The sequence below is a fragment of the Eimeria tenella genome, genomic scaffold (assembly GCF_000499545.2).
Source record: "Eimeria tenella Houghton genomic scaffold, Eth_scaff9, whole genome shotgun sequence".
In the NCBI taxonomy this organism is placed as follows: Eukaryota; Apicomplexa; class Conoidasida; order Eucoccidiorida; family Eimeriidae; genus Eimeria; species Eimeria tenella.
In genome coordinates this window covers 377,462-391,143 of record NW_013543465.1, presented here as the reverse complement: position 1 = coordinate 391,143, position 13,682 = coordinate 377,462, and the positions used below count along the sequence as shown (strand labels likewise).

The following is a 13,682-nucleotide window of genomic DNA, read 5'->3' as shown; positions in this document are numbered from 1 at the left end:
AATGCAGTGGCGAGGATTTTTTGATGTCTGTTGTTACTCGTGGCATGAGTTTGCGTGAAAATGCTACGCACTGGCATAGTGGACCCCACGGAGGCCCTCGGCCTTCATGCAGCATTTTCTCCCGACTTTGTTTCGGGGAACTAGGAGATTTCCGGAGAGTTGCAAATGCTCTTTTTCCACGTCCTTCATGAAGTTTTCTTGTTACTACAAAATGCGGTTGGCGGTGTCCCTTGCGCCCAGTGTCCCTGCACTGCGGAATCCCTAAGGGTGCGTGGCTCGAACATAACCCATGTACTCTGTATAAGCACACCAGACTCTACACACTTGAAATGTCAATGTTAAAATGAAGCTATAGCTGTCGTCTATTCCACGGATAAGGACGGTACATTTGACGCTACATTTGCATGCATACGAAAGCGCTAGTTGTTCTAGGCGAGAATTGGAGGTCAGGATTTCCTTTAGTCACAGAGCCACAATGAGTGTATTTCATGAGCTTCAAACGCCTATTGATGACCGAACGCGAAGCTCTGCTATAAGCAAGAGCCATAGCCAAACACCCAGGAAATCATCATGAAGTAGCCTTCAGGTACTCTGCCCCTCCATTTCGGGTGCTGGTAGACCTCCCACATGAAGTTATACATATCCCCCCAGCTAGCCCCATAAAATGGCTGAAAGCTCCCCCATTGTATGCCTGTTTAGTTAAGCTTACTGCAGATACAACGGCTGCCATTTTCCCTCCCTAAATATTCCTGTATCGGCCAGTTGCTCGCATTTATTCCTCGTCTGCCAAGAATTCTTTCAACTGTCCTCTTTTGTTGGTCCGATGACAAAGGCAAAAGAAAACACATATGACTGTGCTGCATATACGGTTGACTATATGTGATTGGCTAAACCGTTGTCGCTCACCTAGATGACCTTGCATGACAAAAGCAGAGATCATTCATGCACCTATGTGCTTTTTAGCTTCCCTCGCATGAGCCCGATGATATCTATGTATCTTTCAAGTGAAATAGCCAACTGCAGTCCCATTGCTGTATTGCGCTACTTGAGTATGGGTTCGGCTTAGCAGAACGCTCAGTTGCTCTGTATCAACAGTCAAGGAACGAGAAACTTGTTTTACCTCCTCTAACACCGGGCTGCTGCATTTATTTTACGGTGAAATTGTTGTCGAACTGCAACAATTATTTGCATCTTGAAAAACGCAGCACTTCGGTAATCGACGCAGCGGTTATTTATTACTCTTCATCGGTGCATTATAGTTGCGGGAATTAATTTTCATGCCAGAATATCACACATTAACACTGGTATTCATGGGTTCTGCAACAACGGTGCGCTGCCGTTCACTAGCATGTGCTCCAGTGGCGAAGGGATTCTAGACCGGCTGCATTCTGGGGGGTTGTGCTTCTTTTTCTGCTTGAAGACGAAATTGGAAACCTATAAATTAAATTTTCACAATCCAGGCTGTGCGAATACCAAATTTGTACAATCATTTTCACCGAAAAAAAACGCCTAAACACCAAACTTCCATATTAAATCTCTCCAATCTAGCGGGACAGGATACCATACGGCCTAGCAGGGTCCGCACTATTCATGTGGGGCTATTGGCAAGTGCAATCAGGCAGTAATGATCTGGAGAGAACACCTCAGATACTGCTAAACCGTGCACCTGAAGCAAAGGCAATATTGACGACAGCTCTACAAAACTCAGTGCTTGAGCTGCGCCAAGCAGTGTAGACATATGGGCAGAAAATCCTTGGTACATATGTGCACTTAAGAGCTCTGTAATGGAAAGTTTTGGCTTCCAACCTATAGAAGAACATTTTTAACATGCTAGCGAAAGGTTTCAGATATACAACTCAGGCGCCTGCGCATGAGCGGGGAGCCAAGATTCCTAGCGTCATAGCCCGTGGGAACCCAACTAACTTGCTTACGGTAATGTTTTCGCGCTGGAAATAACAATAGATTAGTGTGCAACCTCACTGTTCAAGTACTTGTGAGGGGAATCACTACTGCAAACTATTGTCAGGCTCACAGCCTGAAAGGCTTCAATTCCAGAGAGCTGCACCTTCCTTTACCTCATTAGCTCATCTGTTATCCATATAAAGACCTCAAGCACGTGTTAGTGAAAGACATCGTGTTAGCTACCTGTGGCGGTTGCACTGAGCACGATGGTTGAGTCTCTGCTGTAATCCACAGAGGTGTCATATCAGTGTGAGAATATCATGAGCTAAAGAGCTCGTAGGAAGCTTTAGACGGTCTATTTCATAATACTGAGGCAACTGCCATTGCTAAAATAGCTTAGCCGCACAGGAAATAGTAAAGCAGGCACGTAGCCTCTACAACTATGTGCCACAGCTGTATATCAGTGGTACAAAAAAGTGAATCGATTTTCGGGAAAGTCAGTCGTGCCATTCACTCTGTAGAGCAAAGTAGGGCAGTACCTCGGAGTTTCCAGTGAGATGGGTGCAAGTCCGAGCGCAACTGTACACGAAAGACCAAATATTTATCTGTCCTACTTGGATACCTGTACACTGGGCAGTCATACGGCTCAAACTGTCCGTAATCTAGGCCCTTGTTCCTTTTTTCAGTAGAAGTAATTGCCGTAGCATGTACAACAGGCATCCTGTCAACCATGACCTTAGGCAAAGACTCTTCCAGCCTGGCCTCGTGCCAATTCCACCTGCAGTTGGAGAGTGAATATGCATTCATATGACTACTCAGTCTGCTTCGCTTGTAAATATCCATGCGATTGTGATTAGTTATCCGACTGCTGTTGGCCGCCAACGGCTGCCGGAGGCAAGTTCCTTACCGGGATCCTTCAATATACAAACCATGAATGTTGACCCCTTCATCTGGAATGTCTTTGATTTTTTCAACATCGACGGTCCGCATTTCGGAGTGCAGGACAACGTCGTCAAGTCCCCACTGGTCTTTTTTGTGTTGTCGTGTAACCTGAGCAGTTGCACGCAACGACATGGCAGTTGTTAATGTCTGAGCATAGGTTTTAGAACTTTGGCAGCAATCTGTGCTAAAGACGCAGTTACCTACTTCCTGCATCATTCCTGTAAGGAAACCCGTGGGGTTGAAGAAGCCTGCTAGCCAGAATGATTTGGGTCTGCCTTTTTCAAGCCAGTTGCATAGCTGTTCAACTCTTAGCCGCATGCCTGAAAACCACTTCCCGAGCGTGGGCGACAGCCACGATATTTCCGCGCCACTTGGGTCTCTCATCCAGCGATGCGGCACCCGCAAATCGAAAATGGCAGTCACGTCATCCTGAAAAACAATCGCAATGCTTCTATACACGATCTCGTTGCAAGACCTCCGGTTGCTTCGTGCTAATAGCATTGCATGCGGGAAGCTGAACACACTTTATTTGGAGATTGGATGCTCTGCAGGCAGCTTGCAGTTGCCCGACGAAGCACCATACGCACCTGCAAATCTGGAGTCATGATGACAGTACCGTCAATCGCATTGATAATCGAGGACAAATTGGCGCGCACGATAGTCAAAATCCGTTGCATTCGCTGCACTTCCTAAGAATACGGCACCTCTGAAAACAGCTTTGCGAGTTCCATGCCGCCATGACTCTAAAGTATAAGTAGATCACACGCTTTCGGCATAGGTAAATATTGATTGCTTTATGAAGTAAAACACAACTTCTAGATATGCTAGAACTGTTTTCGGTCAAAACATGTCTAGGGAGCGTAGCTAACTTGATAAAGGAAAATGTTTAAAGGCGCAGCAAATCCCTTTGCGTTCAGCGCAGGAGGTCCAGAAAGCTTGGACACCTGCTCTCTGTAAACCCTTTCTTGAAAGTCTTCCGGCATCTTGCCTAGCATTTCAACGCATTTCTCGCGCACAGTCTCTTCCTGTGACTTTCCTTTGCCTCCCGAAGAAGCTTTTGGAAGTGTATCCTGAGCAAAATATTAAGCAGGTCATGCCTTATGAGCTCGGATAAATGCTGACCAATGCATTCGGCTAGCATGAATCCTGAGGACCTTCCGCAAAAGCGCAGGTTAATTGTTATGCCCTGCACAATCTGACCCACTTGTATAGTATCGAGCATGGAGGCCGACTCCTGTAAGCGAAATGTCAGGTCAGCATTTACGTGCAGGCCAAAAACTCCCGGCTGATCTACATAAGGCAACGTGTTGATGTAGTCACGGAAGACTGAGATATCCGTGCCTTGAGGAACTTTGTACATGAAATCATGAGCACTGGAAGTCGCACTATTGAAGCAAAAACCGGACTTGAATAAGTCGTCTGTCAGCCATTTCCCTGTGTAAGTGTTGAACATCTGACCGTAGGCACACAGACACACAGACACAGACACAGACACACAAACACACAGACACACACAGACACACACACACACACATACACACACACACACACACACACACACACACACACACACACACACACACACACACACACACACACACACACAATTCCATTGGCCACCAGCGAAACCGTCCCGTCATGCTCTTTTATGTTGCGTCGGTTTTAGACGCAGCTATTTTACAAACGTTACCTCTCTGTCCAGGTCGTCTGTGATGCGTCCTCCGTACTGCACCTCCCCAACCATGTACCCTATAGTGGACCAGGAAAGCGGCTGCCCTACTAAAATTGTGGCTGCGAGATGCTTTTCCACAACGAACAGCGATGCCTCCAAGTCGGAGTAGTTGAATTCGTACGGGATGCACCAACCCAGTGGGCCGAATTTCCTCCTTTCTTGAACAACGCTATGCAGCATTGCAAGGGCAAATACAATAGTGCGCCATTTCTCATTATTGACTTTGTCCAGCGTTTCCTGTGTTATCATTGTCGTGAAGCTTCTTGCAAGCCCAGCCTTGAGTCCGATGGGTGACTCGTTAGTGACTTTGATCGCCAGCTGTAGAAGCCCTATAGGAAACTTATTGTGAGGCTCGCACGTTATCCATAGGCGGAAGTCCTGGAAGAAAATTGGAGTGAAATCGCGAGCATAGTGATTATAAACTAGGTATCGGCAGGCCATAAGATGCGTGTTTCCCCATCTCACAGGAATGGTGCGGGAGGGGATTGCCTGCAGCAACTATGCCTGCTTTCCCGTGGGTACCTGCTGGGGAACTTGCCTTGTTAATATCAGTGACCCTAAGAAGAAGGTCCTCGATTTCGCTCATGAAATTTAACCCTAGGTGGCAATTTTGCAGAACAACCCAACTGCCGGAAAGGAAACCGGACTTGATTTTTTCTCGTGCAACGACGTCTTGTCCTTCACCCATCGAAACTTTGTCCGTCGGAAACTTTCGCTTCTTTTTTGCAAGCTCGTCAATGCTCGATGTGGGGTCGGTGCCGGGGGACAGCAGAAATATAACGGGGACGCGACACGATGATTCTTGCCATATTGATTCCACGGAATCTGTAACAGGCTCTGTATATTTTGGCTCCAGCAGCTGATCAATAGCACGCGCCGATGCCACCACGGTTCGATCGGGTCTCATGGAGCGAATCTGCGAATACATTCTGGAGAACGTCAGTGTTTTGAAGGCGTCGTGTTTGATGCTGCACATTGATAAATTTGAGGCTACTGTGAATACCTGCTGGCTATACTGGTGGCAATGCTCGCATTAGCTTACTAGGCACAGCCTCAGAACATGCCCGAGGTTTTTTAAACATTTCAGTCGGTCTTCATAATCTGGAATGGGAAGATTTTCGGGTTCGTTGTCTTCCATCCACTTTTTCCATGCTGATTCATTTTTCCCGAGGGACTCTGGAAGTTCGCAAAAGAGCTGAATTTGGTCTCGGCCGAAGCATGTCCTGGAGATTTGCAAGACGTTGAGCCACGCCTTTGAGTCTTGCCCTAGCCATCTGAAGGGACATGGCGGCTCTGCTTTCTCATCAAGGCCTGTATACAGTATTGTAAATGGTCGCAAGAAAGTTCCGTATACTCTTGGTAAAATTGTAGGGATGAATGAAACGAAAATTCTCAAAAGGATCAGACGATTCCGTGGCGAGTGTCAAGTACAAGCGGCCAACGAAAGTGCCAATACTTTGGCAGTCCTTAACAACGTAAAGCTCACCTGCGCCGCCGCTTAGAAGAAAGGAAATATCTGAAGACTGGAGAATACCATCGGTTTGCAATATTTTTAAAATTAGCATCATGACAAAAGTCTGCTTGTGCCGCTCAAAAAGTCCTCTACAGACGTATCTGTAGACCTGTGTCGAAAGTAACGAAAGCCAGGCAATGCGAAACGACTGACGCACAAAATCAGTGCACAAACTTTTCAAAGCCTGCATTATATGAAACGTATCTTTGTGCAGCTTGAAAAATCCTTTACAGACGTTTCTGTACAACCGTATCAAAAACAGGGGAGTCTTGCGCATACGTCTTGTCGTGTGCCACGGAATCCGAAGAGCTTCAAGCTTATGAGAGTCAACAGAAGCGAAAAGGCGCTTTAGAGACACCCTTTGGACTACAGCAATAACCATCAGCTGTAGAAGACAACAGCAAGCTATCTTGGCAACTTAGGCTTGCATGCCGTTCTCACCTGGTAAGTAAGGTACTCAACTATCTTCTCCACGCGCTTATGGGTTGGCTGCGTCTTTTCAGACCTATAGACAGAGATATCGAATTGCTCCAGAAACTGCGTGAGGGAGCTGTTGTACATCCAGCATATCAAAGAGGCCTCCACCATGCAAAAGTATAGTACGGATCCTCTTGTTGCCACGGAGCGATACTGTTCGCGTTTCTCGTTAATCTGAACAGAACAGTGCCTCCTGAGGGCTTTGTTGTACATCTCTATTCACCAGACGGCACAAAATCCTACGCATTCCTGCTTGTTGGTTCCAAATAAAATGTTGTATGTCCTCGGCACGTTATTTTGTTTTGTCGAGGGTAAAACCTGTTGTGATTTTTTTTCCTGCCGTCTAAGCGTTACCTCTGCTTTCTTTTCCTGTGCATCCTTGAGCTTTTTCTCGACTTCTTTTGCTTTTGCCTTGGTATTCGCAAGCACCTCAATCAGTTCCAGATCATCCAACAGATTGCCAGAGGAATGGGAAAGACGATCAAGAAGCTGGCTATCTAATTCTTTCAATGCCTTTGTGTTTGCCGTTAGCGACTCCAAAAGTTGATTGAGCGATTCTTCTAGTGCGCGCTGCTCCATGGACAAAACACGCCCAAGCAGCTGCTGCTCGAGACCTGTGTATAAACATCCTCGCTCAAGTGTGCAATTCCGTGACGTCAGCTAGAATCCGCGGACTTTCGGGAAAAGAGCTGCGATCACCTCTGTAAACGTACCTTCATGCATGACAGTGAAGTCTATCACCGTGCACTTCGCGTTTATCTCTGGAGGAAAATGAGGATTAGCGAGCTTTGTTGTCATGTAGAGGACAAAAGCTGGATTGTATTCCGCTTGCTGGTCCATGAATGTCACATAAAGCCTCTTGCCTTTTTTAATGAGTTGTTTCTCAAGGATCGGGTCAAGAACCTCCGGGACAGCGTCACCAAGGTTTTCGACAAGTAGTGGCAGCCCTTCTGCCATGCAGAATTCGACCTTATCCTTAAACCTGATCAAAATTGAGAATACTAAACACACTGCGGTTATGCCTACTTTTAGGCTCCTGAACACTATGTGTATACAAAAATTTACGCCAGCAGCGTCAAGTGACTTGAGGAAAAACAGCGTGCTCGTATGGTGATCAAAATGCATGTGTTTGCCTGTGCAACGAAAGTATCAGGAGCACAATGCTGCCCACCCAGCTCACCGGGGATCTGTCGCAGTTGTTATGCATTGACGAGACCCTTTCATCCTCTCTTCCTCTTTTTTTTTTAACCAGCTGTGAGCCTGTCCCTGAGGATCTACCAAGAGGGGGTATCTGTCTGACCTGGTTACGATGATGGCATTCTCCACCGATAATTCGTCTGCAGGCAGCCCTTGTAAGTTCCATTCGCCGCGTGTCCCCTCGTCTACAAGAAGATCCACAATATCGAGGGAGTCAGAACATGGAATGCCGCTGTTCTTGGCATCTTGTAATATGATCCTGACAGCGTACAACAACTCGTGCAGCATGGCAGGATTCGTGGAATCGAGGCATACCTATTCCATGCATCTCCAAAACACAAGGAGACGACCCCCATATTTCCTGCCACTACAATTTTGCATCGCCTAATCGATGCGCTTAAGGAAACTACGGAAGGACCTGCATAGTTGTCGCCAGCGAACTTTTTTAGTGCAAATTCTGACAACTACAGGAAGACCTGCATATTTGTGATAGGCGAACTTTTGTAGTGCAAATTCCGCGGACTCACTGCTTTCTGAGCAGCTCTCTGTACTCAGCGTTGAACGGGCCGCAGTAAGATACAAAACCTGCCGCCACCAAGATGTCACCAATCAGCTTTTTTTTCCGCTCTGCAAACGTGTTTGAATCTTCGGTCCTGCAGACATTGCAGGAGTTTTGCTCGAGGTCAGTGACAGGAATTACTCGTGAGTAAAGAGCACTGCAAGTGATTTTCATTAGTGTGTACTAACCATCGAGCCTTCTCTCCTGCAAGTCCGTTGATGAGCTTGTTCGCCTGTTCCATACGACGTTTAGTTGCTTGGGCCCTTTGTTCCAGTTCTCGTTTCGACGCAAGAGCCTGTTGAAACTGACGGTTGATTTCATCCAACACGGCCTGAGCCTTTCTGAGTTCCTCTTCTGCTTCGCTTAATTGGCGCAAAGCGGCCTCAACTCTGCCCAGTGACGCATACGGAGACCAAACCCAAGTTATCTGGAGCTCTAGAGTTTGCTTTGCCCTTCAATGTTGCCAGAGAGCCTCATTCAATCACTGAACGCTTGAAGCTCGGTAGTGCGCATTTGAAGTGATGTACCTTGCAGTCTGGACAGTCAAATAATCCATTTTAGGTTTGACAATCTTCGCGGCTTCATGATACATCACCATGGCTCCAACCCACTTGCACAAACCTGAATAGAATAATGTAGCTGCGGAGACATTGTTGAAGTTCAAAATGAGGTGGTATCACGTTCAGAGTGGCCAGTGCTTCAAGTAGGCAGTGATTCAACTTAAGAGATTCTTTGGGCCATCAGCACCGCCATCCTTTCCCGAGGGATGCAATCTAATTCTCACCTTCAGCAGCGTTAGAGGCTTTTTTAGCTACTGCTGGATTGAAATGCTCAACTTCTAGGTAGGGTAACAACAGCTCGCATGTTTCGTCATTGATATTGTCCTTTTCTTTCTATTCCAACAAAACGCACAATGAGCAGGAGCGGAAAAAGAAAGCATAAAGATTCGTTTTCTCCCCAAGGTAATTTTTTTGGTCTCCGTCTACAGCACATTATTGGCAGCGGAGACGCGCGTAAGGACGTGAGTGAACTGACCCTGGAGAAATCAAAGAGGTTGGATAGAAAGTGCACATCTGCCATCATCGCTTTTGCGCTTTCGTCAAAGGAATCATGGATGAAGTCAATTTGTTTCTTGTTTATCACCTTCGACTCTGCCCTAACGTCTGCCAGCCGATTTTGTAAGAGGATAAGAACTCCGTCGAAAACAAGGCGGATAATATCTGAGGGTGTCTTCATCGTTTTTAGCTCAACTATATCCTTTGCAGTGATTGATTTGACTGCGTCTTCAGCCTCACGAAGATAGGGCAAAGCCGCCTGCAAGTCATTGTTAGCCTCTTCTTGTTCCCTTTGAATCTCCTCTTTGTTCTTAAGGCATTCATCACGAAAAGCTGCCACCTGCAGAAGGTTATCGCAGATATAACTCTCATGGGCACCTCAAAATTCCTTTTGAACAGACTCCTGCAGAAGTAACTAGGTCAACAACCTTTTGCAACTTATCGGCGGACCCATACTCAAACTATTTTGCCACCCCAGATTTGCTGAGACGTACTCCCTGGCTCTTCTTCTCCGCCTTTGCAGACTCGCTCTGGACTTTGGCCAAAAGCTGATTTGTTTGAACCTCCGATTCCTGAAGCTTCTTCTCTTCAGCCTTTAGCTGCACCTTCATTTGCTTTATGTCTTGAGCAGCTTGATTGAGTTTCTTTAACCCGACATTGACGCTGAATCGTCGTTACAAGAACTCAAATAACGCGACTTTTCATCCGGTGAGAAGTCGCACCAACAGTGATCATGGTACGAGCAAGTTGAGCTCCTACCTGCGCTCGAGATTGTTAACTTCAGAGAACTTCTCAGTGTAAACCTTCTTGTAGAAATTAATGAAGGAGAGGTAGGACTTTGGCGTGACGTATACTCGCCGTCTCATGCGCCTAAAATACTCGTCGCAAATTCTATTAACCTAAAACCCCGGAGCAAGCAAATGCATGCACAACTTCACTTGAGTGCTCTGTACAAAAGAGTCCGCGATTGCCCATGAGACTAATGTCGTAAGCGCAAGCCCTACACTTTAAGATAAAGTGACGCCAGGCGGAAGTTGTCCTCTCAGAGCCCTAGGAACAACCTCACAGTGGAACTGATGTACTGCCGCTTACATTGTTGTGCAGATTGCCCATGACGTTGTACAGAACACCCTTCTTTTCAGAACTTGCATCAATTTCAAATTTATCCAAGAAGCTTGATGAAACCGCAACTAAGGCTGCTTCCGGCCAAGGTAGAAACCAATCAATTGTTGTGCAGCTGAAAAGCCCAGGGAATTTTTGCGCCCTCTCTGACACCCACAAAACGAAGTTATTAGGAAGCCTTAAAGTTAAAAAAACACATCTTGCTTCATGGGGTATATGAGGCCAGGCTGCGAACAGTATTGCTTGAGACTGAAACGAACTTTTGCCAGGACGCAACCATCCGCTGTCTGCTTCCACTTTCTACTTTCTGCTTTAACAGACAGCAGTACAACTGACCTGAAAACTTTTTGCTGAGTGGAGAGAAACAAAGAACGACGTGCAAGTTTGCCCGAACGCGGTCTAGGAAGAAGTTGTACATATTTGTCATGGTCTCTTCCAAGTGGGGACACTCTTTGACGAAGTCTGCTCTTCTGTCAGCTACCATCGCTGAGACACTCAAAAAAAATGCCAGTTAGATGCATGCACATGATATGTTTAACGCACCCTTTCATCCAGGGAAGAGATCACCTCAAAGGCCATGAATGTGGAAGATAAACGTGGAGGCGAAGGTTCGAACCGTAAATTGCAGATTGGGGGCTTGAAAGCTATTGTAGATGTCGCAGAACATACCATCCATTTCGTCCTTGGCGAAAAGACCTGAGATTTCCCCAGTGGACAAGAAAGAGTTGAAGTATTCGAGGAATCCGTCGCTCTTTATTTCAAGGTCCGTCAAAATAAATGTCGTATGCAAGTTCTTTTGACCAGTATTTATGTACAGGCTCCGGAAATCGTCAAATAGGGCGTTGTCGTTGTACGTCTTGGTAATTGCGATTTGGAATTGGTCATGACCGGCGATAAAGGAGGCCAAACGAGTCAGCGACTGCTTTCCAGAGCCTCCAACGCCTACCAGCATTGCTGATCCACGCGGCATCTGAAAACACCATTACCACTAGGCTGTTCCTGATGCAGCAAGAGAACAAACACTATGTCTACTATTTCGGAATTCAGCCTATTTATCTGCCAAACATGTTTACCCCACCTGGATGATTCGTGAAATGATCATCAGATGAGCAAGGGCATCATCGAATAAAACCAAATTGGCTGCCTTGGCGGGATTTTGCTCGTTATATCTCTGTAGGTATTCCATTGCTCGTGTTCGGACCAACTGCAGATTAGGAACAGGCTCATAGACCTTCTGTGCAGGCATGAGCTCCCCAGATTCATCTTCCTGCGGCTCCCGGAGGAAGTCAGCGAACCTGCAAGCAACTCAGACGGTGAACGCTGCTGTTTGGAGGCTTGCTGGAGGTTGTGTAGAGGTTAAAATACGCGGAAAGCTACTCAGCTGTCCTGATGATACTTGAATTACATTTATTCAGGCCTTGGGCTGCATTCCGGGTGGGTTTTGTAAATGCCTGCATTGGGGGCAGTGAGGCTGGGACTTAGAATTACCAAAGTGTCTCGGAGACGCTCTTTTGTAGCGTGACGCCAAAGTGCTTAGTGCAAGCATCATTAATCGCCCTTTCCACAAGGTCTTTATCGATCTTCCGGCACAGTTTGTCTGCCAAAACACGGGTGCATTCGTGCTTCCACAAGCCAAGGAAGCGTTCACAAGTGTTCACAGCTTCCAGAGGGCAGTTCAAAACTCCTTGGAATACGCGCGAAAGGTCCCGTAAGTTAAATATGTAATGGAAACGGCTCGGTGTGGGTAAAAGAGACTTTTTGACTTCGAGCCATACATCTATTGTTGCCTGAGTGAGCTTCGACGACATTTCAATGACCTGAACGACATGCCGATGGTCACTGGGACTTAATGAGCCCGTAGTATCAGCTGCAAGGCATGACTGACGAAATGACGTTTCCAAATTTATGAAGGCATGGGAATACTCACCAGAGGAGTGGCACCGTTCTTGAGGGTTATTCTGCTTCGGATCATCGACCCGTAGATATTGTCCACTGATACTAATGAAGGTAAAATCATGTTTAGCGAGAAGAATTTAGACTTCAGGCGATTTGGAATATCATTACGACCACCCCCTGGATGATTCATCGCTCCAATGTATTGGAGGCCAATGATTGACTTGAAATCTCCCCTGTCAACGCACCGGCACTGAGCATCGGTCCTGTATAAATGCGCTAACTTCTGGTAGAGCGGAACAGCGTCCGGTCGCTGAGAATAAGGGAAAGAGCTACCTTTTGTCTTTTTCTAGGAAATAAAAGCCTCCCTGCTCGATCAGTTGACGCAGTAGCTCAAGCGTCACTTGGTCACCCCAATTGTTAACGAATGGCATGGACATATCGTCCAAGAAAAAGATCATCTGCCTTCCGCCGGGAGGACAATAAGTCTTTCCTGTCTTGCGCTCTAGGTTCGATTCAATAGTCTGTTGAAATCGCTCTGGAAGCGTGGCGGACGAAAGGTTGACCCGTTTCCACAAGGTTTCGTTGGCATCGAGCTTTCCTAGAAACATGAGCGCTGTGGATGTCTTGGCCGTCCCAGGACCACCCAGCAACAGAACAGACTGGAACGATGGAGGGTTCCTTGATTGAGGCAGTTTCGTCATATGATTCATGATATATTCGGCCCTGTGATCAAATTACAAATGCTGGGTAGAAGCGAAATTCATTACGGGAGAACGTACATATATATGCCTGATCAACGTGGTTATTGCTTATCGTGTCCCGGTTGCCGAACCTTTCCGAGTCTAGAGTCGGTATCAGTATGGAAGAGAAGGAAAAAGGGCCTTTGGGCGGCGTCCAATCAGGTGCTTTCCATCTCCGAAACTTCTTTGTCTTCGGGTCCACAAAATAGTCAAATATTGTGAGTCCCGGATCGCACTGATGAGGCGACAGCATTTGGTCATGCAAAAATGTGCTGAACTTCTGTCTGTCATCGGGTTCAAATAGTGCCCCGCAAGACCAAGCTACAGCGTACACCATGAAATTTTCATAATCTTGTGGGGTCAACCCTTCGCTGGCTGTCTCGTAGAAATTCAGCATGCTAGTTAGCAAGTTCAACAGTTGAACAGTCATCACAGCCGGCGTGATCTTCATCACGTGAGTACACTCCCGAAGGGTAAAGTCGTACACTTGGGATGAGGAAATGTACCTGACCATGCCGCCAGAGACAAACACGGATGATTTCAAGCA

General features: G+C 46.7%; 3 protein-coding genes across 3 annotated transcripts; all 3 read right to left on the bottom strand.

The window, feature by feature from the left end:
• Positions 1 to 2,412: 2,412 nt before the first annotated feature.
• ETH_00008820 (uncharacterized protein) lies at positions 2,413 to 7,145 on the bottom strand (the record flags this gene model as incomplete). The annotated part of the gene is made up of 12 exons (XM_013378576.1): positions 2,413 to 2,680; positions 2,810 to 2,952; positions 3,049 to 3,273; positions 3,432 to 3,533; positions 3,714 to 3,914; positions 4,049 to 4,297; positions 4,535 to 4,998; positions 5,042 to 5,492; positions 5,619 to 5,887; positions 6,063 to 6,237; positions 6,531 to 6,779; positions 6,921 to 7,145. 12 exons carry the CDS (start codon positions 7,143 to 7,145, stop codon positions 2,413 to 2,415), a joined length of 3,021 nt encoding a protein of 1,006 aa, XP_013234030.1.
• Positions 7,146 to 7,226: 81 nt separating this feature from the next.
• ETH_00008815 (uncharacterized protein) lies at positions 7,227 to 8,051 on the bottom strand (the record flags this gene model as incomplete). Its single annotated transcript, XM_013378575.1, has 2 exons — positions 7,227 to 7,548; positions 7,747 to 8,051. 2 exons carry the CDS (start codon positions 8,049 to 8,051, stop codon positions 7,227 to 7,229), a joined length of 627 nt encoding a protein of 208 aa, XP_013234029.1.
• Positions 8,052 to 8,286: 235 nt separating this feature from the next.
• ETH_00008810 (uncharacterized protein) lies at positions 8,287 to 13,649 on the bottom strand (the record flags this gene model as incomplete). Its single annotated transcript, XM_013378574.1, has 15 exons — positions 8,287 to 8,416; positions 8,511 to 8,774; positions 8,850 to 8,943; positions 9,107 to 9,215; positions 9,358 to 9,717; positions 9,872 to 10,040; positions 10,137 to 10,276; positions 10,470 to 10,645; positions 10,836 to 10,985; positions 11,169 to 11,469; positions 11,578 to 11,794; positions 11,988 to 12,316; positions 12,427 to 12,628; positions 12,729 to 13,118; positions 13,228 to 13,649. The coding sequence occupies 15 exons, from the start codon at positions 13,647 to 13,649 to the stop codon at positions 8,287 to 8,289; spliced, it is 3,453 nt and encodes a 1,150-aa protein (XP_013234028.1).
• Positions 13,650 to 13,682: the final 33 nt, after the last annotated feature.